The 24554-nt window shown below is 49.4% G+C and overlaps 1 protein-coding gene across 9 annotated transcripts in view; it reads right to left on the reverse strand.

Annotated features, from left to right (window-relative positions):
- Positions 1-16270, reverse strand: part of ZFAT (zinc finger and AT-hook domain containing) — a 248322-nt gene extending 232052 nt beyond the window's left edge. For 6 of the 9 annotated variants that reach the window (XR_011493397.1, XR_011493398.1, XM_070481648.1 and 3 more), the window contains exon 1: positions 15974-16270. Coding sequence is in view for 6 of the 9 variants with exons in the window: in XM_070481648.1 (XP_070337749.1) it covers positions 15974-15992 (19 nt within the window). In the remaining 3 variants the exon portion in view is untranslated. Of the gene's footprint in view, positions 1-10976; positions 11069-15973 lie in introns of those variants that run through there. The other 3 variants (XM_070481647.1, XM_070481646.1, XM_070481649.1) reach the window with 3 other exon arrangements.
- Positions 16271-24554: the final 8284 nt, after the last annotated feature.

A 24554-nucleotide genomic window follows, 5' to 3' on the forward strand; every position in this document is an offset into this window, starting at 1 on the left:
GCCAGGGTGTGCTTCCATCCACGCAAAGTACAAGAAAGGCACAGCTTCGCTGCCCTGTCTGCATCAGGACAGGGTCACCCCTGGGTGGGGGGCTGGGGCCGGGGGCTTCGGGGTGTGGCGGAGTTCTGCTTGGTTACGCGGTGAGTTCACTTTGTGAACATTCACCGAGCTGTTCATCTCTTCTATAAACACTTTTCTACATGTATGTTATATATCAATCTAAAAAAACTTAAACAGCAAATTTTAAACGAACAGATATAGGTAAAAAGTAGATTCTGATTCACAAGTGAATCTCATATTTAAAACGAGATAGTGTGGTCAGAGAGAGGGGCAGCCTTGAGCCCAGACCTGGACATGAACCCAGGTGCCCAGCAGCCCTGCAACCTGGCTCATGTACTGGGCCTCTTGAGCCCCTGCTCCTAGTGTGCACAGGGCTGTGGGAGGACCGCAGGACACTGTGAACGTGACATGCCACCTAGGTGATCCACACCTCCGAGGCCCCGTCCCTCATGAAGCAGTAGGAAGGGCACCCGCCTGAGTCAGGGCCCAGGTCCCCCAGACCCTAATTGGCTCTCCACCTCCACTGTGACAGATTCTGCCTAAGTCTCTGAACCTCTCTAGGCCCAAATTAGAAGTGGCCTTGGAATGTTTTAAAGTGGAACCTGGTCTTCAAGCCTCATCCAGAGGCGAATGTGTAAGGAGACTGAGCCACCTGGACAAGGGTGCAGGGAGAGCGCCACCCAGCGCCCGCCTCCCCTGCAGCCCGGAGAGGCCCATCATGCACCTGCCCTCCCGGCTCCCAACCCCCACCCACAAATATTCTCCACTTTGCCCTCCCGGCTCTGAGGTTCGGCGGGCTCAAGTTCTGATAAACGCACACTCTAATTTGCAGTATTATTATCATGCACCTCATAAAATGCTGATGAGCACGCCAACTTCTATAGCTCGCAAAGTTAATGTTTTTATTAAATGCAAGGGAGAAACCCCATGGGTGTTCCCTTGCTGAAACTGGATTAACAAAATAAAATGAGAAATGCTCCGTATCAGCTATAATTAAGGCTGGGACAACAGTTGCATTATAATTTTATGCATACACATTTTTTCCATGTTGAAAGTTGGCATAATTTTTTTAAAGTTATTTTTAAGCACCCTCAAAGTGAGAACCCTGGGCTATGGAGTACATTCACGTTTAACAGAAGCATGGCCGAGGCAGGGTCCTTTCCTTAGGAAAGCACCACAAGTAATTTTATATAAACAAGAGCCCCCCAAGTGACCCAGTTCTTTAAGTAGCAGCACTATCCCCCAAAGCAGATGAGAATGTGGGGAGCCCCCTGTGCAGACCTCTGACATCACAGCTCCCCATGTGCAAATTATCGAGGTGGCCCCAGAACTCCCACACCATGCCTCTAAATAGTAGCCAGGTCTCAGGGATCATTTCCAAGTTAAAAATAAAATGTGGGGGCTAGCCCACTGGTGTCATGGTTAAGTTCACGCACTCTGCTTTGGCAGCCCAGGGTTCACAGGTTCAGATCCCAGGCGCAGACCTACACACCACTCATCAAGCCATGCTGAGGCGGCATCCCACATCCAAAATAGAGGAAGACTGGCAGGGATGTTAGCTCAGGGATGTCACCTCTTTTTGGTGAGGAAGATTGGCAACAGATGTTAGTTCAGGGCCAATCTTCCTCACCAAAAAAAATAAGATAAAATAATATAAATAGAAAAATAAAATGTGCAAAATCCCCTCCCACTTTATAGTGTATTTGCAAGGAACAGCAATGCCCACAGCCACCACCACCGGGCCTCTGAGTTTCCAGTATTGAGTTTTTGTTGCTTAACTTTATTTTGGTTCCTTTGTGTGGCTGACGCACCTTTCTTCTTAATTCTGAAGGAAAACAGCTGCCTCAAACCAGCTCTCAGCACCTGACCCAGGGTAAAAACTAGGTTAAAAGCCACATCAGCCCAGCGGGAGCAACCTTTCCCTTCCCGATCCTGCAGGAATCAGCTCAAAAACAGAGGCGATCACAGCTACCTCGTAAGGAAGATGGAGGGAGGTCATCGTGTGGGGGAAGTGCTGGGAAAAGGGCTCTGTGGATGGCGAGAAATGGCACAAGTGCAGAATTCTACAACTGTGAACTTTGTTAATCCGGAAAAATCCAGCTGGCTAGCTAAACCTCCCTACTATGGTCCTGGTGGGTCCTGCTGTCCTCTGACTACCGGTGTCATCGGTAAAGATGCCTGCCAGCGTGGGCCCCACACACACACACAGACATGCGCACATACACGCCAAATGCAAACATGCACGTGCGCACACATGCACACATGTATATGCACAAATGCAAACACACACACACGTGAACGTACACACACATTTCCCCGAGGGAAAGAAAGCACGTGGGCAATTCAGCTGTGAAAGGGGCACATATAAACAATCCAGCATCAGTAATGACAGCGAGTAGAAATCACGGCTTGGAATCCCAGGCGCTGAAAGGAGAGAGAGAACCCCGAGGAAGGGGAGAAGGAAGGTGGGAAACAAGGGGAGAATTCCCGGGGCCAGGGCTCACGTTTCAGGAGTCTGAGACAGTCGGTGCCTGGAGGGGCGGCGGGGAGCGCCGGCGGCAGAGTGAGGGCCTCAGTTCACACAAGAGGAAAGTGCATTCCGCCCTGCAGGATCACTGGCTCAGGGTCCCACAGCCCCACTTCGATGCCAGGGCCCAGCCTCCTCCCTCTGCCTCAGGGGCTCCAGTTCTACCCACAGGATCTACTTCCTGGCATCCGCAATCCACCAGGAGAAGGAGAGCACAAAGAGAAGCCGGGGCCCAACGCAGCCTTGGGAATCGAGAGACACTGGGGTCACCACAGCCACGTTTACTGGTCGGACCTGGGTATCGATTACTGATTAGCCCACTCCAGCCCGTGTCTCCTCACTCTGCTTCTGGCTTATTTTAACAATTAAGTCCGTTTTCTCTAGGAAGGCTCTAAGCACAAGCCCGGCACACAGGAGGTGAAGATGCCACCTGCCCTACTTCCCAGTTCCTGCGGTCTATTCACATTCCACCACATGGGGCAGAGTTCAAACCGGACGAAAACCAAGTCCTTAGAAAGGCTGATTCTTACTCACCCCTCCTCCTTCCTGGGCAATATTTCAATTCAACACAAATGAGATCCGCTCTTACTGGGGTAAAGTGGAGTGCCAGGAGCCCCGAGGGAGAGAAACACAACCGAGCGGTGTTTCCAAGGCTCGAGCTGGACAGTCTCCTGGGTAAAACAGGCCTGTCAACACAGCCCATCGGGCCGGCAGACTCGCTCAGCACACACACCGTCCCTGTAACGTGCTAGGCACTGTCTCTGCGGGTGCAGGCAGGTCCCTACCGAGCGACACCTGCGGGAGCTATGGGAGGACAGCTGCTCCAGTAAACTGCGGCTCAAGAGGCCCGCGTCCCGTACAGGCCCGGGCTGACCTACAGAGATAGGACCACTGGTGTGATTTCAAATTTTCTAGCATTTACATTAAAATAAAAAGAAACAAGTAAAATTTACTTTAACAACGTTTTATTTAACCCAGTATTTCCAAAATACTATCACTTGTAATCCACTTTCAAAGGGTCAATGAGAAATTTCACATTCTTTTCTCTTTCTTTTATACTAAGTCTTCAGAATCCAGAGTGTATTTTCCAACTATAGCACATCACAGTTTGGACTAGACACAAATCCAGTATTCCCACTATTTCTAGGACACCAAGCAACTTTGCCACTGCCGATCAGAGAAATGTGGTATGCAGGTTCCACTCCCTGACCCCCAGGAGGGACAGGAGAGGGTCTCCGTCACCCCAAAACCTTTGGGACCCACTGAGTTAATAAAATGGAGGGGCAAGCCCAGTGGCACAGTGGTTAAGTTCCCACGTTCCACTTTGGCGGCCCAGAGTTCGCGGGTTCGGATCCTGCGTGGGGACCTACATACCACGTGTCAGGCCATGCTGTGGCAGCTGTCCCACATACAAAGTAGAGGAAGATGGGCACAGATGTTAGCTCAGGGCCAGTCTTCCTCAGCAAAAAGAGGAGGATTGGTGGTACATATTAGCTCAGGGCTAGTCTTCCTCAAAAAAAAAAAAAAAAGAGACAAGGAATTAGCAAACCTAGCCCTTGCCAACCAGAGTCCCTGTCCACACTGTTACGGGAGTAGCAGAAGACAGAGGGACATTTTCATTTATTACCATCACAGGTTAGAGGCTGGCTGTCTGCTCCAGACTCCTGAGGTCATAATCAAAGGAGACCAAATAAAATAACAGCCCAGCAGGAACTGGAGGCACATGCGGGAAACAGGCAAATTCGACTTCAAATTTTAAACATCCACTTTATTGATTATGAAGGCCTGAGATTGATCTCAGTTATAAAGTGTTCTGAACTTGAAAATTAATTCTAGGAGAAAGTATGGCCCTTTAATATTCAGACGTGTCTAGGGTCCTTTCAAATTCCAGAAGAGATCTTCAAATGTAAGCAAGAAGAGCTGCTGGGGAAAGAATTCTCCCAACCCTACTGGCCACCCATCCCCCAGCCTACCAGAATCATCTGGTCCATTCTTCCTGGTAACTAGGAAGTGAAATAAGCATTAGGTGTATTCTCCAAATACCTGGGCTATTCAGTTTTTATTAGGGGAAAAAAATAATTTTTAATTTATGATCATTAGTCTCATAATTCAACATTTAACGAATGCCTATTATATGTCACATAGGATGCTAGGCACATTCGGAAATGAGGAGGACAAAGACCATCCCTTGGGGAACATAAACAATTAATCTCCTTTTATTCATGAGAATAATTTAAAGTGACTGAGCTTTTATTTGTGGCCTAATTTTGTAGACTCTGGCCTTGGGAGGGACAGAAAGGTGCCTCAGGCCAGCGTCCCAGCCAGTACCTAGGCAGGGCAGATAGCCCTAAGGACACCCACCCTCGCCGTGTGCGGGTGGCTACCACTTATGTCAGGGCTGGGAACTTCAGAAGGTCAGCAACCAGCTCTTCTCCCCAACCCAGGTCCAGGTAGTGCAGCTGCAGGGGGACCCTGGCAAGCCCCGCTGCATCTGAGAGGCTATCTGGTGGCCCCTGCGTCTTCTCCCCTGCAGGCCCAGCATCCCCTTCCCTCGGCCATGCCTGACAGGTCAACATGCTTGAGCAGTGCCTGCACTGTAGCCGTAGCCAGGCCAGCCCCTGCTCCCTTACAGACCCCAACCTCCGCAGGCAAGGGTGTCTCCAAGCGACTTGCAGCAGGTCCTTTCACAGGCATGTCCCCCAGGGGGCGATAAAGCGCAAAGAGAACTCTGGCCTCGGGAGCTGGTGCTGAGCAGCCGGCAGGAGACTGCAAAGTAGAGAGGACCAGCAAGTGCCTGCTCCCTGGTTGTCAACTTTTTTTAAATTCAGGAACCTCATTCTTCAAGTCTCAGCTCCAACCTCGCTGTCTCAGACTTTTCTTAAATCCCTTTCAATATAAACTGGTCCCATTACTTTCTCTTACTCCCCACCCTGTGTTTGCCTTAGTAGCAATTACTACATTTTCATAATTATGCATTTAATGGTGTGTTTGTTTAACCTCTGTCTCCCCTAAGAGATTGTGAACTCCAAAAACATCAATCTCATTTAGTTCAAAATACAGTTAAGAGCTTAAAAACATCAATGTGAAAGGTTAATAAAGATATTTACCTATAAACAGAGAAACGCTGCATTTCCTCTGTCATGAGGACCAGAACATTTCCAGAGCGTTCACCTAAGAAGCCCTGAGAAATATGCCAGCTGAGTTACTCTTAACTCACTCTTCCTAGCAAAACAAACAAGACAGCGTGCAGGGGAAAAAAGATGGCTCAGAGTGGGCCACCAGCCAACCCCCAGCAGGGGCGAAGCTCTTAACTTCCCTGGCCCAGTGCCCCCTGTCTATAAAATGGGAATGAATGCAGCATCCGGAATGGTGGTTACAAGGAAGAGAAACAGACCCAGACAAAGGGCCTGGAAGACAGGTGCTCAGTGAAGGCTAGAGAGTCCAGATGCCGGCAGGGCACCTGCCCCATCAGCGGGGAAGTCCCACCTCAATTTCAGGGCTTCTGCTCCTTCCTGGAAACTTACACCCTCCAGCCATCTCTGCCGCTCCCTGTGTCTATACCCCCACAAAAAAGCAGCAAAATTCAGTCCTTTCACTGAAATACAAGGAATACACTCAACTCAAAAGTTCACAGACTTGAGCCAGCCCTGATGGCCTAGTGGGTAAAGTTCGGTGCTCTCACCACTTCGCTGGCCCAGGTTCGTTCCCTGGTTGCAGAACCACACCACCGCTCTGTCAGTTGCCATGCCGTGGTGGCAGTTCACAGAGAAGAACTAGAAGGACTTACAAACTAGGATATATAACCAGGCACTGGGGCTTTGGGGAGAAAACAAAGAGGAAGATTGACAACAGGTGTTAGCTCAGGCAACTCCTTCCCTGGGGGGGAAAAAAAATGAAAGAAAAAAAATCACATACTTAAAGAATGTAAAATAAATAAATAAGCATCAGGGGAAAACCCTAAAATGAAATACAAACAAACAAGTGAACGGAACCACATTTTACATGAGGACCCATACTGCACTGAAATGGGAAGAGAGGGACTCTGGAAGTTGGTGTTTGCACCATATACCTCAGGCTACAGAGAAAAGAAGATCTAATCAAATCCTGAACTCTGGTTACTAGGCTTCTTTTTCACAGAGACATGGGTTAGCAATTCCGAAACTATTTTTAGGATATTCTAGGATTGAGCAAACAAGTAACTTACTGAGGATACTGGGAGGCGTTTCTCCCCGTTGGAGAAGGGAGTTATAAATACGGGAAGGGGGAAGGGCAGAAGCAGCTCTGTGCTGTTGGACCAGAATTGGAAAGATCCACATGAACTCAAAAGTTTTTAAGATAAAAACAGAGATACACTTGTGTGTGGGCATGCATGAACTTCTGCACACGTCTGTATGGTGTATACGCACACATGCATCTATTTCCCAGCTGTGTTTATTGAGAAGCAATGACACTCTAGTGACAGCAAGCTCACCTCACTCCCAGATCTCAGTTTCTAAATACCATTCTCCACTTAGACAAACCAGGTCTCCTTGTAGAAATAACTGATTCCACAGCTGGAAACGGAACATCCTATTGTACAGAAAGTAAGGAAGTGCTCAAAGAGGGAGCGTGTCAAAGGGGCTTCAACTGGCCAAAAATGGGGCAACTTGAGCATCAAATTAAATAACAATACAGGATTACAACCACTGACAAAAACAAGAATTGAAGAGTTCATGGTAACATGCACAAACAGATAAAGGAAAAGGGGATGTTCTTGTTCACATAGAAAGACAATTATAAATGCAGAAGAAATGATGGAATTAGAAACTCATCATGCAGCAACCATGACAATGATAACTGATTCGGGCAAGATGCTAAGGCTCGCCAGTGAGGAGAGTCTGAGGAGCGAGAGCAGCAGAATAAGTACCTACAGTCCCAAACATTTCATCACGAGATAATTAACCACAAAGGAGGAAACGGGCAACTTACCGTGAAAGAACCTGCCCTCCTCAACTGTCGTTGCATCACCTGCCAGCCGACAAGTCAAGAGTGTAAGCCTCCTGCCACGAGGGCGGAGAATTCAGCGCCACTGCTGGGTATCCCTGCCCAAACTGCAGACTCTGAATCTAGTCGTGAGGAAACACCACACGAAGCCCAGAGAGGGGACATTCTACAAAACAACTGGCCCACGCTCTTCAAAGTCATCAATGGCATGGAACCCAAAGACGGAGGAACCGCTCCAGACTAAAGCGTGAACAGACATGACAACTGAACACAGTGCCTGACCCAGGATTTCCTTTTGCTTTATATAAAATTACAGGGACAGTTGGTGAAAGTGTGAATTTCAATTGATGAAATCTGAATAATAGCATTCATCAATGTTATTTTCTCTTTTTTTTTTTTAAAGATTTTATTTTTCCTTTTTCTCCCCAAAGCCCCCCGGTACATAGTTGTATATTCTTCGTTGTGGGTCCTTCTAGCTGTGGCATGTGGGACCCTGTCTCAGCGTGATTTGAGGAGCAGTGCCATGTCCGCGCCCAGGATTCGAACCAATGAAACACTGGGCCGCCTGCAGCAGAGCACGCGAACTTAACCACTCGGCCACGGGGCCAGCCCCTGTTATTTTCTCATTTTGATAAGTGTAATGTGGTTATGTAGTTATGTAATGTGGGAGAAAGTCCCTGTTTTTAGAAAACCACTGAAAATATTTAGGAGTGGGTAAAGGGGCATTACGTGTGCAACTTAATCTCAAATGGGTGAGAGAAAGAGAGGGAGGTGAGAGGGAGAGGACCAGGGAGCAAGAGAGTGAAAGGAGGGAGAGGGCATATTAGACATTCTCAGACATCCTCAGGCAAGAAACTCACCAACAATATTTACCACGCCCAGAATTTAGCCACAGAACCCTTATGTCGCATCACCCCTCTTACCTGCTCAGACCGCACACATGGAGCACAATTTGGGGACCAGGGAGATAAGTCAGTCACCAGAGCTGGTCAGGAACATAGAGAGAAAACGACCTGACAAACAGCAGCAGAAGAAAAGGCAGGGAGAAAGTGGAAGAGACGGAGAGAGCAACCTCAAGAGAGACAGCTGGAGGGCCAGAGAGAGCACAGGGTGAAGGGCTCCACACTGCAGGAGGCTCTAAGGAATTCTTATTTAAAATAAAGCGAGTTAAGAATGAAGGATGCCCTGATCTGTGTCCCTTATATCCAAGAACTCTGGCCAGAACCTCCAAAGGTCAACGAGCCATCACCCCAAACCTCTGAACTCCAAACCAGGACTCTTTTCCCACCCAACAAGACCAGCCTCCTGGGGGCCACCAGGGGTCAAGGGCACAGTGCCCTCCTTTCACTTCTGACCCTGCCCCTGGGACACCAGCCAGGAAGCAGTCACCAAATCCCATCAGTGGTTCCATTCACCTGATGTCTTTCCCCCCTTCTGCTCAGTTCCTGCCACCAAAACTCTATTCCGGGTCTATGCCCCTCACATGGGCATTTCTCACATGGCCCCCAACCAGAGAGCAAAGACTCAAGAAAATTCAGAAGGGAAATTACAGGTGCTTTTCCTGTTGACTTTGTTTTCTTCTAAAAATTGAGAAGGGCAGAAGGATGAAGAGGAGAGGGAGAGACAGACATGAGAAAAGCAGACCTGAAGCCCTCCAAGGGCTCTGCACACTCCTGCACCTACGTTCCCACGACCTTCCCCCAAAGTCCGGGGATCTGAATCAGGGCTCCCACCCCAGCCCGCACACACCTCACAGGCAACCAAGGAGCAGAGCCAGATCTGCGCCCGGAGCGCGGGTCGAACCCCAACAAGGGCAAAGGCAAACTCAGGCAGGCAAAGGGTGAAGCCCCCAAGTATGGGATGCACCCAAATTTCTAAGACAAGCAGTAAGACCCAAAGTCAGAGAACTGGGTCACACTCAGAGAACAATGCTGTAAGGCCCCCACACAGAACTGGGACACAGCAGGCGTGGGATGGATGGAAACTGTCATTGTAAGAACAGGAGTGCCCGAAGGTCCTGCAGCAATGGGCAGGGTATGCCTCGGGGTGGGCACAGCAGGCCCAGGGAAGGTGGCACCTGGGGGGCGGCACCCGGGGGGCGAGGGAGCACCTGGGCCAAGGACAGCGGCACACCCATGCACTCTCGGGCAGTGATTTCCACGACAGACTCTGAAAGCCGCAGGCTGCCCGGGCCAAGTCTCAGGCCCCTGAGTTAAGCCTGGGCTTGCTGGGGTGAACCCTGGAGACCGCCTCAAAACCCCTCCCTGAGCACCGGCCCCTCCGTGCCAGGCACTCCAATGGTCCCTCCTGACCCATGCTCCAGAGAATGAAATCCCGACATGAGACAGGGTTAGCTCCTATCTTACAGAAACGGAAACGGAGGCTCAGAGAAGTCATAAGAACTGTCACCCAGGGGGCCGAAATTCAAAGCGAGGTCCCTGAGACTGCCCAGCAAGTGCTATTTCCCAGAGCCTACATTCCCGGGGGCACCACAAACACCCAACCGGGGCAAGGTAGAGGCGGCCCAGGTGGAGGGCAGCAGGCCCGGCTGGTGGGCATGCATCGGGGTAGAGACCCCGCATTCGGGCAGAGAGGCTGTCGGGGTTCTGCAGCTCGGGCCTGACCCGGACAAATGAGGCAGGAGGGTGTGGGGGTCACCGCAGAACTGGGCCGTCCCTCCCTCCCACCCACAGAAGCCCGCCAGCCCGGTGGGCGGGCAGCGTCTGTTCATGGTGCCAGCTCCTTCATGCCTCCTGCCCATACCCCTGCTGTGGCCGCTGCCCTCCCACCAGCCTGGTCACAGCTCCACCACCCTCCAGGCTTGGCTGAGCCCCTGGCCCAACCCCAGGCAGCACTGACCACGACGCTTGTGCCCCCACTGCAACCTGTACATATGCCAGCACTGCCCGGGGCCCTTGTACAACCTAATGAGTTTAAACACGTGTACACGGCCGTATAACCATCACCACGGTGAAAACACAGAACATTTCCACCTTCCTACAACACAGAACTTCCACCTTCCAAGCTCCCCCTCAACTCTGCAGTCAAGCTCTTGCTCCTGGCCAGCCCCTGGTACCCATGGATTGCTTTCTGTCCCTGGAATTCTGCCTTTTCTAAAATTTCTTATCGCTGGAATCATGTAGCATGTAGTCTTTTTTTTTAATTGTAGTAAAATACACCTAACATAAACGTTACCATCCTAACCGTTTTGAAGAGGACAGTTCAGTGGCATTAAATGCACTCACACTGTTGTGCCACCATCACCACCATCCACCTCCGGAACTTTCACCTTCCCAAATTGAAACTCTATTCCCATCAAACATTAACTCCCCACTCGCCCCTCCTCCCAGCCCTTGGCAACCACCATTCTCCAGTCTGTCTCGACGAATCTGACTATTCTAGGTACCTCACACAAGTGGAATCACAGTATTCGTCTTTTTGTGACTATTTCACTTAGCATAATGTCTTCAAGGTTCCTCCATGTTGTAGCATATTTCAGGATCTTTACGGTATAGTAAACAATGCTGCTATGAACATGAGTATACAAATATCTCCTTGAGTCCTTGCTTTCACTTCTTGTGGGAATATACCAAGAAGTAGAATTGCTGGGTCATACGGTAATTCTATTTTTAACTTTTTGAGGAACTGCCGTACTCTTTTCCTCAGTGGCTGCAACCATTTCACACGCCGATCAACAGTGTGCAAGGCTCCGATCCCTCCACTTCCTCGCAGTAAGCAGTCTTTTGTGCCTGGCTTCTTGCACTTAACATGTTTTTGAGATTAATCCATATTGCTACCACACTGGTTCATTCATTTTTGTCGCTGAGTAGTGTCCCATTTTTGGATATACCACAATTCCTTCAGCTATTCACCAGGTGAGGAGCACTTGGCTTGGTTCCAGTTTTGGCCTATTACAAAGAAAGCTGCTATGAATACATGCATGCATGCATGCATGCATACATCTCATTGCATACATGTCTTCACATGGACGTGTTTCATTTCTCTTGGCTAAACCATCGGCCAATAAGCACAAGAAAAAGTGCTCAACATCACTGGTCATCAGGGAAATGCAAATTAAATGAGATGCCACCGCACACCCTCTAGAATAGATAAAAGGAAAAAGACTGACGACACCAAAGGTCGGGAGGATGTGGCACAAGCAAGGAGGATTCCCTTCCATTGCTGGCAGGAGTGTAAAATGGTACAACTCCTCCTGAAAGCTATTTGGAAGTTTCTTGAAAAGTTAAATATACCTTTACCCTACAACCCAGCAAATCCACGACTTGATATTTATTTACCCAAAAGAAATGAAAATATATGTCTACAAAAAGCCTTGTTCAAGAATGTTCCTTGCAGCTTTATTCACAATAACCAAAAACTGGAAATGAGCCCAGGTTTTTATCACATAAACAAACCTGCACATCCATACAATGGAATACTATTTAGCATAAAAAGAAAGAAAATACTGAATCTCAAAAACTTGATGCTGAGCGGAAAAAGCCAGGCATGAAAGAATTATATGATGTTCTACAAAAGGCAAAACCAATGGATGATGACAGAACTCAGACTAGTGGCCGCTGGGAGTGAGGGGCAGGGACTGGGTGCGAAGGGGAATGAGAGAACTTTCGGGGTGATAAAAGAAAGTCCTATACACTGTTAGGGGTGTGGGTCACATGGGTGGTCAAACTGTCCACTTAAGGTCTGTGCCTTTCACTGTATGCAAATTACACCTCAAAAAGAAGCGTCTTTAGGCGGCTGCTGAAATGCAAACTGGCTGGCCTCCTTATCCTTCGGTCCTCAAAGTGTTCATAATAAAGACTCAAGCTTCCCACTGCTCAACAGACCCTTCGCCACAGACCTCCAGCACCCCCACCCCTGCCCCGGCCTCAGTGCTCATCTCATCACACCTGTGGGTGTGTCACACCTGTGCCTCTGCACCACCGTCCCCTCTGTGGGGTGCCTCTGCTCACCCTGCAAGGTCCAGCTCAGGCACCTCCTTCAGGAAGCCCTCCCAAATCCCTGGACTGGGCTAAGTGCACCGGCTCTGCAGCCCTCCATTCTCGGGGCTCACTCCCATCCCTGCTCGTGGCCCCTTCTCCCTCGAGGAGGTGGTTTTCCAGGGCTAGGACTACGCGAGATCCTCAAGAGGAAAGAGTGTCACAGTCGACTTTGCATCTCCAGCTCCCAGCACAAAGTTTGGTACAAATATTTGGGTGAACTGGGGAATCTGCTTGGTAGTAAAAAATAAAAAAAAGAAAAGAGAGAGAGAGAAAAGAGGAGAAGGAACAAAAAGTCCTAAGGGGCAGAGAAGTGACAGTGGCCCCTGGGGAAGAGGCCCACTGGCAGAGAGATGAAGAGAATACTGGACACCAAGAAGAAAGCCAGTGAGGGCCCCACAAGGAGCCATGGTGTGGCAGTTACCCGCCCCTGCAGGAGGCCAGCACACCCAAGACCCTCATTTTCCAGAACATTGCTCCCAAACCCTGCCGTTCCTTGGCTCCAGGTGCGATGGCTGGGCTGGTCCCCTCATCCCCCTGGGTCCCCAGCAAGGCCAGAGGCTGCCTCTGAAGCCAGGTCCCTTCCCAGCCCATCCTGCCCCAGCCCAGACTCATTTGGGGGCACAAAGGTGCCAGATTCCAGAGTGCAATGGCTTGCAGCTGCGTTTGTTACATGATTTAAAAGAACAATGAAAAGTCTGTCCCCAATTTAAAATCCATTTTTATATTAATATGCCAAGCGTAATCTTTTTACAAGCAAACGCAATTATCTATATATTTCATACGTTCCTTGCAAAAACAAAAGGGAAGCCGCTTCAAGCCTGTAATACATGTTTACTACATTTATTTGCTTCACTCCCCGATCACTTCTTTTCTTTTAAAAAATTAATCAGTCTATCCCACCTTTCCATCCACAAATGTTTTCAAGAAGTAACGAGCTACACAATAGAAAGACCGGGCCCAGGGAGGGAAGGGAGAAGGAACAGGGCCACCAGCACCCAGAGGGCACTCCACTCTGAGGAGGGGCAGGATTGTGTCTCCTTTTGCAGATGGGGTTCCAAGAGTCACATGCCTTCCCTCAGGTCAGGAACCCGGGAAGGAGCAGATCGCTGCAGGCAGAGCACACTTCTTTCCACTCTCCCAATTGTTCCAGCTCTTACAGTTGACACCTGCCCTTGAGAAGTTTCAATGACAGCGAAAGTTTAACAGGATAAACAGCTGAGAACAGACAGAAAACTGAACTCCAGGCTAAATCCTTCTCCACAATTAAATCAGCCCATCTTGAGGGGGAGGTTTTGAGAGGCTGCATGCATGAAACTACCTACAAAAGGAAATGCAATTAAGGAGAGTCTTTTTAATATATCTAACTCTTGACTGCCCTCGCCCCAGGCAGAAACTTAATTCTACTTCAGGACAGCTATCTTTGAAAAGTTGTCATGTAAATTATAAGGTAAGGGGAGAAAAGAAACAGGAACCATTTTATCAGGCGGCTGTGAAGGGAGCAACGCAGTAATGGATCTCCATTTTACAGCAATGACCATCCAGCTAGGGTACCACCTACAAGCTACATCCTACAGAGCTCATGCAGCTCCAGTTTGTTAGTTACTCCACTGCCTCTTCTAAATTAACCTAACAGCCAAACAAAACAGAAAACTCTCCAGAAATAGCTGCCCACAAGTTAACAGTAATACATTTAAAAGTATGATCTTTTCTCATTTATTACAGCTGGAAATCGAAGGAAACTACAACAAATGCCCAGGTTTCTTTTTAAAAGCTGTTGGGTCAACTCCAGAAGAGGAGAGGCAGGCCGTTCACTCTATCACCAGCAGAATGACCTGGGACACGCGGACACCAAATCCAGGAAAAGTCATCGTTTGAAGAAAGCATGAGACCTCACTCAGGGCTCCGGACCCACCCCTCTGGCTTGAGGTCGGCTCCCCCACTCCACTACACACACACACACACACACACACACACACACCCAAATCTGACATGACAGTGGGATGAGGGCAGGACCAAGGCGTGGACTGCCCTTTGTCCCTGCCTGGCACGTGGGGCACCATGCAAAGCCAAACAGGTGCCCCTGGGGGTCGGGGCGTGGCGCCAGCCAGCCAGCCAACAAGCTCCAGGTGTCTTCTCCTGGAGCCACTCACTAACGCGGCGCCAACAGGAGCTGCAGGCTCAGGATACCAGGCTGGAAGCCGCAGTTGTGCAGGGCGAGCCCCTGCGACCTAAGTTTGTATTTCCAAAAGGTCACTGGGCTCTGCAAAGACACCAGACTGGAAGGCGCAGGAGGTGACCAGCTAGCTCACTCATTCTTCCACTCAGGAAACACATCCTAAGCACCTACAGGGGGCCCAGCGCTGACCTCGGGGATGAAAGGACAAGCCAGGCAGGCACGCAAGAGCTTGGACGTCATCCCCAGTGGGAGGAAGCCGATTTGTAAAGCATCAGCTCCGCCGTTTTATAACTGTATGAGGTTGACCTCTCTGAACTTTTGTTCCTCATCAGCAAATGACACACGAATTCGAGTTGTTGGGAGAACAGCGAAAAGCGGGAGGTCAGTGCCCGGGCGTGCAAGCTATTGTTGACCACAGACGGAGGACGCCAGGCTCAAGGTTAAGAGTCTTGGACCAGGTGTTCCGTGGAGGGCCCATCACGCTATTGCATCCAGCGAACGGAAGGGCTGCTTGGGCCGCGAAGCCAGGGACGGCTGCATGGAGGAGGTGGCATTTGAGCTTAACTTTAAAGGGCCGGGAACATGGCCCCGCAGAGCTGGGCGGCCGTTGAGGGGAACTTAATGCATAATTGATCACAGCGTGTTACACGGTTACCCGCAGCAACAACGCCGATCCCTCGCGTTCATGGCTCCCTCTAGAGGACACACGGCAACTTTCCTTGGGCAGCTCAGTCAAACCCTGTCCCTTCAAAACATCCTGGCCAAGCACGTGGCTCTAAAGGAGCTGCCCGTTTCACGGAGGAGGAAACCGAGGCCAGGCAAGAAGGGGACCCAGCCACGGTGCCCGCGGCCAAAGAGTTGGCAGCTCCGGGATTCGAACCTGCCGCCCGCCAGGACGCCTGCGCTCCGTCCGCGGCGCGCGCCCCAGCCCTGACGGTTACCCTGGAAACGGCCCTGCGCACGCGCACCGCCTCCCCGGCTCGCTTTTCCGCGAGCACCCTCGCTACTTTTTTTTTAATAAAAACCCAAGGCGGCGGGATACCGCCAACGACTGAACGTGCCGTCGAAGGACGCCGCTACGTCCGCTCTCCGCCCCTCGCCGCGGATCCCTCCGCCGCCCGGCGGCCCGCGCGCTGCTTCCCAACTCCAAGCTCGAAACGGCTTCCCGCGCGCCGCGCGCCGCCCCACCCCCACTTCATCCCCACCCCAACCCCCAGCCCGGCTCACCTGCCGCCTGCGTCTCCATGGCAACGCCCCCACCGCGGAGGAAAAAAAAGCCTCGGGCTCTTCCGGGCCCCCTCCCGCGCCGACCGAGAAGGCGGGGCGCCCCGCTGATGCTTCGCTTTTTATTTTTATTTTTTTAAGAAAAGAGCCGGCGAGGTTATGGCGAATCTGCGGCATCCAACATGGCGGATGGAGTCTTCGCCCTCCTCTTCACGGGGCGCTGACGCCGGCGTAGCGGACGTCAGCCTCGGATGACCCTCCCCCAGCGCCGAGCGCGGCCCGGCTGGGCCGGGCTACTGCGCATGCTCTGGGCCGGCGGCCGTGCTTTGGATCCTGCTCCGCAGATTCCGCCGCTCCGCGTTTTGAGCCGCTCCTGGGAAGGGGCTAACGGGAGGCCCGGAATGCGGATCGCAGGATTGGGAGTCTGCCCTGTCCTGCAGGAGCCAGCATGCACCTGTCGGCCCATCCTGGGACCCACGTGATGCGGAGCCACCGGGCTGGACGTAAAAAGAGTTCAGGGTTCGTGTCCCAGTTCTGATCTGGGACAGCGATTTAACTTTTCTTGGACTCAGTTTACCAATTTGTCAATCGGTGTGGTTACAGCCTGCCACCTTCTCAGGTTGCCCTGTTTGCAGAGGTGGGATGCTTTCCGCTGCGGGTACCCGACTTGATTTAGTCGTACAGAGAATTAAACAGCCTGGAACCACTCGAGAAAGCGGCGGCCTTCTCTCTGTCCTCCTTGTTTTGCAGAAAGTCGCAGCTGGGTGTGAGCACGCCTCTAACACTTGCTCCTTTCCTGCTTCTGGCTCCCCCACAGCCTTCTGCAGGCAACAGTGTCTGGTGGAGATGTAATGACCTGGTTTCCGTTTTTGGTGTTAAGGTGGTTAGCTGTGCCAGTTCCTTCGACTCTGCTCAAATGACATCTCCAGGGGAGCCCTTCCGACCGCCCCCCCCTCCCCAGTTTAAAGTAACCCTCCGAAGTCACTTTCTATTTTCTACCTGGTATCAGTTACTATCGGGCATTAATTTATCTCGATCGCTTCTCTCTGTCTTGGTCACTTCGTGAGCCCCAGAAACTAGAACTGAGCCTGACAGCTCTTTATTGAAGAAATTAATGGGTTTGTGTTGCTTGTGTTTTTAAGGTTATCCTCCGTTTATAACAAATGATAATGTTTTTATTTATGATAATAAAGTTTTAAAATAAAACTTATTTACATTTTTAAAAATTAGTCAGCTTAAAATAGTACACATGGTGCAGAGAGAAGGCTGAAAAATGCAAAAGGAAACGTCAGTTGAGAAGTTTGGGAAACAAGTGATTTATTTTTGTGGATCCCCTGACATGCTAACCTTTGCCTGTTGCAAGTCTTTTCCTGCAATAACCTCCCTTCTGTCGCTGCTCTGTTGAGAAATTCTCCTTCGGACAGCCCTGAAGCTCGTGCCTGTGTGTTCCCACAGCTCTGCTCCTACTGCCTTGCCCTGTTGCCCACACCATTGCGTTTACCTGTTTGCACAGCTCTCTCCCCACGAGCTAGACTGTGAGCTTCTTGAGCACAGAGCAGGTGTGCACATACAGGTCTTTTCCTCCTTGTTTTCCCAGCTCCTACTGCACAGTAGTATGACTGAACACATTCGTTTCCATTGTCACTTGTTTTTCCATTAATGAAACTGCTGTGGACACTGACTGAGGTTTCTGATGACCCAACTGATTTCTTGGGAGCCTTTCTACCCTGCTCCTTAATCCTGTTCTTGGGAGATAAGGAGTCATTATAAGACCCCAAATTTGCCCAGTCTATTAAATGTATGTTCAGAGATATCTCCTCCCCCGCCCCCTTCATTTCATTCTCATTTAAATGGGACAGAGATAATTCTCATTCTTTTCTAGATGAGAGAATGAATGTTCAGAGAGGTGGTGTGGCTTTCTAAGATCACACAGCAAACCAGTGAAGAGCCAGGTGTGGAACTGTTCTCTCCATGCCCAGTGTTCTTCCCACCTTACCACAGCACCATCCAGGATGTGCCCAAACTACCCACCACACCCGCAAGACAGCCAATTCCGAGGCAATCATAGGGTGATTGCTACACACCCCCCACAACCTACATCACCAGATAGATGGCTAGGTGGAGCTCATGGCAGCGTCATTTGGAAATGAACTGCTCAACAAGATGCATTGATGAGCTTTTCCATTTAGAACTCTGAGTGTTTACAATAATCACTATTTGGCTGCGAGTCGATTTCCATCAGGAAGTTCGAGCTGCGCCGGGTTGCTGACAGTATCGGTTTTGTGCTGGGTTGCCTTTCTCGCAGCAGCATTTAAATGTTAGTTATTGATTAGCAGGTGGATTGCTCCTGGATGTTATGGCCAAAATGAATTCTGGAAACGAAGCCATTTAAAATTTGTCGCAAAAGCCCATTACCTCAGAATATTAACAAGATCAAATTTAAAAAAGAAATTGTGGACTAGGAGTGATGGTCCTGGGTTAATTATTTGGACAGCTATGATTTTCTCCATTATTCCCATGGCATTTTCTTCCTTTTCTATTCAAAGAAGAGTCACCGAGTGCCTATCATTCCTGAAAACTGGCCTGGTCACAGGCAGGGAAATGATGAAGAGATAGTCCCTTTCTATGGGATCAGATTTGCAAAGGGAGAGGTGAGTCCACCCCTGGCTCCTTCATCGCTTTCTTGAGTGATTTGCACATTTTCAATGAATAAACCTCTTTATTCTTTCCATTTGCCGGTAATATTTCAAAATGCCTTCAATTAATGAAGAAACATTAGTGGAATTAAATATAAATTGTTCAAAGTTATATAATTAATGGCATCCTGCTTCAATGATAGCTCATAAAAGAGATCAGCTTCCCAGCTGGCCTCCTGGTGGCACTCAGCCTCTCGTGGCGGGTACGTGAATGAATTTGTGTCAATAAATGTCTCGATGTGAAATGGCATTTAGTTATATAATTCTTTTACATAATTGGACATATTTGTGTCAATTTCATAATTATATCTAATAGCTATATGACAAGTATGCATTTACATGAAAATGAAATAATTTATGTACATAATTTTGTAAGATGCTTTCTTGAAAGCAGATTTTGATAAAGGATACACAAAGGTGACCTCAGAATAATGGGCCTTAAGGCACACAGCAATGATAAAATCAACAATAGGGATAATCACAGTCTGAGTGAAGTGTTAAAAATCCAAATAGGCACATGGTCAGAGAAAAATCCATTTAAAATTGTATAAAAGAAAAGGATGTAGTAATATTAGAACGTCTCACTATGAATGTAATTATGACCTTAGGAAGCAACATCTTTTCTAGTTCTGTCTTTCCAGAAGCCATAGCATGCTGTCTCGTCACAGTCTGCTCGTACCCTCAGCACCCAAATATTGATCTCAGTGGTATTTTTCATTAGCAGTAGCCAGGGCTCCTTCAAAGAAGCTGAGTCCCTGTTTGGGAGCAGGGGAAAATCAGAATGGCCTGAAACATCTTGCTATGGCCAGGAAACCAGGATGCTGCAAAAAATGCTGGGCCCTTGCTGAAAGGACAAAGGAGTCAGCTGAAAAGAAAAGGGGGCCCCTGTGTGGTCAGGTTGTGACAACTTGGATGTCACAAAGAAGAACTCAATCTACGGTTGTTGATGTACAAGAAAAAGCTGAATCTGAAAACCATGAGTCCTTAATGGTTAAAAAAAGAAAAAGGAAAGTTAATACTATGTGTAGTTACAAAGCGAGTTGTAATTCAAAGAAAGGGTAAAAATAGGTTATTTGAGTGAGTAGATAAGTTTGGCATATGTGGGGTTCTGTTTCTTTCTTGACTTCTTTATGTTTGTTTATGAAATGGTATATCTGTATAAACTGAGATGAGCAGATAAGTTTACTATAAGTCAAAGATTTCCAGAAAGAGTAGGTACTGTACCAAAACCAGGAAGGGCAGGTCAAGACCAGTGGTGTCACAAGTAACCAGGTAGAAAGAGGGTTTGGTAATTTGTCCTGCCAGTTAATGGATTAGCCAAATGTCCCAGGAGAATGACTGACAGATTAAATTGCTATATGGCCCTGCTAATTATAATGAAATGCTAATGATGCATCATGAAGTTAATTGAAAACTGAAGCAGAACATTGTGTACCCAGGATTTCATGTGCGTGGAGGTAAACATTGCAAGAACTAGCTTATAAGTTCTGTTGACATTGCCGTGGAACCTGGTCTAAGAAAGGGCACCCCTACCAGCAAATGCCTACAGCCATTTTGAGTCACCTAGCAGGATTCTGCGTCCCAACCAAGAATCCATCCATCAGTGACCCAGAGGCCAAAATCTCAGTGCACCTGGGAAGAAGATGATTTTTCTCTTTTGAGTCTGGTATTGCAATCCTGGAAAAGTACAAAAATAAGTTTTATAGAGATAACAAAGAAATTAGTCAAATCAATAGTTATGCTTTTTACAAGTAGGCTTAGGCAAAGGTGCAGTAACTTTTGTGTATTTAAGGTATTTGAAGCATTCAGAAGAAGTCATATTAGACTCATAGTTATGTTGAAACGGGATAACTTGACTAAGTGTGTAAATGTTTAAGGAAATTTGATTCATAAGGTTTTAAGTTTTCATTTATCAGTTGCTGTAAGGAAGCTCAAGCTAGAACACCCCACAAGGAGGCTACATGGCGAGAGAACTCAGAGGATGAGCAACCCTCCTGGCCATTCAAGTCCCAGCCACTCCCCAACCAATGAGGACGCATGAGTGACGCTGGCTCCTCCCTGTGGCACAGAAGAATGACCCAGCTGAGCCTTGTCAACCCACAGAACTGTGGGAAATTATGTAGAAAATGTTGTTGATTTGAAGCACTAGGTGTGGGGTGGTTTATTGCCAGCGATAGATAATGGACAAGATACGTCACCCAACCTGGCCAGGTGAGAAGCTAGAACTTTGGCTGCAGGAGGATTTTGAGAGCCCCTGTGTCAATTTGCGGGAGGTAGAGTCTTTAGCTTGCTTCCCCAGAAGGAATTAGATAAACAGACCTCTGGATGGACTCCAAAGTGTCTTTCAACCAGAGGCTTATGGAGGAAGAAAGAAGAAAGTTGGCTGAGGCCTTAAGGGTAATTAGAATTTGGGTCAAAGACAGGCCAGGAGGCTGCTGGGAAAGAAGGAAGCAGTAGGAGCAAAGGGCACCAAGGACAACCCAGGAAGGGCCTGCCCGCGGAAGGAGTCACCTCCCGCAGGAAGCCCTGGGGGTGGCAGCCAGCGGGCACTTCCCCAAAGAACCCCAGAGTCAAACATTCTGTCCAGCTTAGTTCACTGAGCAACTCTGAGACCACGTCCACCATTTGAGGCCCAGAAAATACGCTCACCAGGGATAGCTGCTGTGCAAGCGAATCTTGCTGCTGCCAAAACAAGTGGAAATGAAACCAAATACAGCAAACAACAGTGACAATGTGGACCCAGCCTTCTAGAGTTTTCCAACCCCTTTCATGCTTGTAGCCTGCACCAGCGTCGTGTGGGGTAGGGAGGGCGTCAATAAGAAGCCTCATTCTAAAGATGAGAGAACAGCACAAAAAGGAGTTAAATGACTTTCCCAATGTCACATAAACCATAGTAAGCTGAGGACTGGGAACAGGGCCACATGACAATTAGCCCAGGCCTTTCTGCATGGCCCCTCCATCATCCACTTCCAGTTCTAAAGAGCTGTCCCGGGGATGAGTGGAACTGGCAGAGAGTTAGCCATTGCTGATTAAGTAGCTAGGAAATAAAGTTTTTTTCCATTTTGCAATTACTGATTATAGCTTTTAGCTGTTTAACCCGCCCATTGTTAACTAGCTGCTTAGGCAATATGCTGTCTGACTCCCACTAGGCTCCTGTAGATAACATCTCCCTGGTGCCTGGGTCACCATGGTAATGGGTATGTGAGCTGTTTTGCAGGAATTAGAATTCCTTGTCCACTTCAGGCCAGTTGAGACCACCAACCCATCAACTGGGGCCCATGGAGAAGTCTGGTAGGCGACCTGTTGACATCAAGAGGCCAAAAACTCCACCCTCAGATCACACTAATGCCACCATTTTGTGAACATGGGCCCTATGAAGAGGCATGAAGTCTGACTACGCTTGTGCCGATCATCAATTACCTCACCTCTCCTCACCTCCGGTCACCTCTCTCCACGTTTCAGACCACCTTGCCCCCATCCCATAAATATCCCTGAGCCCCTATTTTTTGGGAAGCAAATTTGAGGCTCATGCTCTCGCTTCCTCACGTGGCTGCCTTGTGAGTAAACCCTCTCTCTGCAGCAATCTCGTCCTCTCGGGGTTTGGCTTTCTGGGCAGCGGGCAAAAACGAACCTGGTTGGGTAACAGGAGTGCATGGCAAGGAGAAACCAGTGTTCGTCTGAGCCCCGTGGCGGGTACAGACAGGTAGTTGGCGGGGAGACGGGCCCCTGGGCACCGTGTTCAGTGGGAAGCATGGTGTGCAAGGGCGGTGGGAGAGAAGCCTGGTCAGTGAGGGCTGTGCTCTGAGCCGCCCACCCAGAGCTTTGCTTTGAGATGTCAGAGTCCACTCGCCCTGTTGGCCTTTGCTCAAGCCCAGGCTGTCACCCGTGTCCCCACGGTTTCTGCCAAGCCTGCACTGAGCCGACTGCTGAGCATCCTGGCCCCACTGCAGACAGTCAGCTGGTCTCCTTCTAACGGGGACTCTGGTTCAGGGGCCAGCCGCCGGGCCCGCCGGCCTTCTGCCTTGCCTCCACCGCCAATGCTGGAGTGAGAGGAAGGAGGAGATTTCTCATTTTAATAAAATTCTTGTGCATACCTTTTCAGCCCAAACCAGAGAGCTCACAGGCTGGTGGAAAAAGAGGACTTTGACTGGCGGGGGTGAATGTTCTAGTCCACTTGGTTGTTTATAGTACAAGTAACTGCTTCGTGTCAAACCAGACATGCTGCGCCTCACCTAATAGCTCACCATTTCGTAACTATGCCAGGTCTCTTTACGACTGTGAGCCTTTGTGTCCAGAATATTTTTCCTACATTTCTCCACCTATTGGACTTCTTTGCATCCTTCAACACCCTAGCCAAATATCCCCTGCTCTGTGAAGCTCTCCTTACTTCCCAGGCAGAGTTAGTGACTCCCACAGCCCTTTTTCATGATTCTTACATGGTGTGCCACACCTGTTAGCACGCCTGTCTTCCCTGTTGAACAGGGCACTCCTGCAGGCCAGCACCAGTACACCCTGTGCCTCAGAAGATGATGTGAGCCCACGGGGCTGAATAAGTTGGTAGGGCATTGACAATTTAGTGTAAGGAAGTGAAAGAACTGTCAGCACGTTGGCTGAATAGCACTAGGGAGGAATGCATTATGAAAAAGGAGTCAGGTCATTCATTCATTCCTAAAGCATTTATGGAGCACGCACCAATTACCAAAGCTGTTCTCTAAAGATGACAAATGTGGTCACGGGATCTGTCCTCCAGGATTTCGTAGCCAATAGAGGGAATAAATGCACCATGCACAAGAGAGAAAAGCGAGGGGGACACGACCCAGCCTGCAGAGTCAGCAAAGCCCGCCACAAGGCCAAACTCAGGGGCCGCTGGGGCTCCACAGGGAGAAGGCTTCAGGCAGAAGGAACAAAGGCACAGGGGCCAGAAATAGCACACTGGGCACAGGACGTTTGGTCATGAGTGGAGGCAAGAATATAAGAAAACAGGGGACACCCTGTTACATTCAAAGGTGACTGCCCTTGGCCACTGTTTTGGGTTGTCCCTCCATAGCCCCAACCACAGACTAAAGATGACTCATGCACAAGCTCTCACCTGGCCAGCCCCCTTGTGACCAGCAGCTCGCGTTGTTGAAACAGCTGCTTGCATCCTGAGATGGAGCACAGCTGGCCCAAAGGCAAACAGGGGAGGAGCCGCGATGTCACCTCATGCGCCCCAAGATGACTGACATGCTGAGAGACGACCTCTCACCCTGCAGATGAGGAAGCTGAGGGGGAAGGGACATGTGTAAGAAGGCACTTTAAGCATTGAGTGACAGAGCAGGAACCAGGCACCTGGGGATACGGGGCTGCAAAAAGACCCTGTCCCTATCCTTGAGGGGCTTACGACCTTTCATGGGCTGAACTGTGTCATCCGCAAAATTCTCACGTTGCAGCCCTAACCCCCAGGACCTCAGAATGTGACTGTATTTGAAGCTAGACCTTGAAAGAGGCAACTAAGGTAAAATGATGTCATATGGGTGGGCCCTGATCGAGTATGACTGGTGTCCTTAAAACAAGAAGAGACTGGGACGTGGACCCACACAGAATGCAGCCCATGGAAAGGACAGCGGGGAGAAGATGGCCAGCTACAAGTCCAGGAGCGAGACCTCAGGATGAAACCAACTGTGCCACCCTTGATCTTGGCCTTGGAGCCCCCAGAGCTGTGAAGAAATTACTTTTTGTGTTTAAACCCCCTAGTCAGTGGTACTTTGTGATGGCGGCTCTAGAAAACTAACACACATCCCTTAAGAAACCAGGCGTGAGCGCTGCTCACTAGATCCCAGGGTAAGAGGGATTCTGATTGAGCCAATGGGCCGGCCCTCCGCAGGCACCATTATAGACGCTCCTCACAG

Source organism: Equus asinus, chromosome 12 (assembly GCF_041296235.1).
Source record: "Equus asinus isolate D_3611 breed Donkey chromosome 12, EquAss-T2T_v2, whole genome shotgun sequence".
NCBI lineage: Eukaryota > Metazoa > Chordata > Mammalia > Perissodactyla > Equidae > Equus > Equus asinus.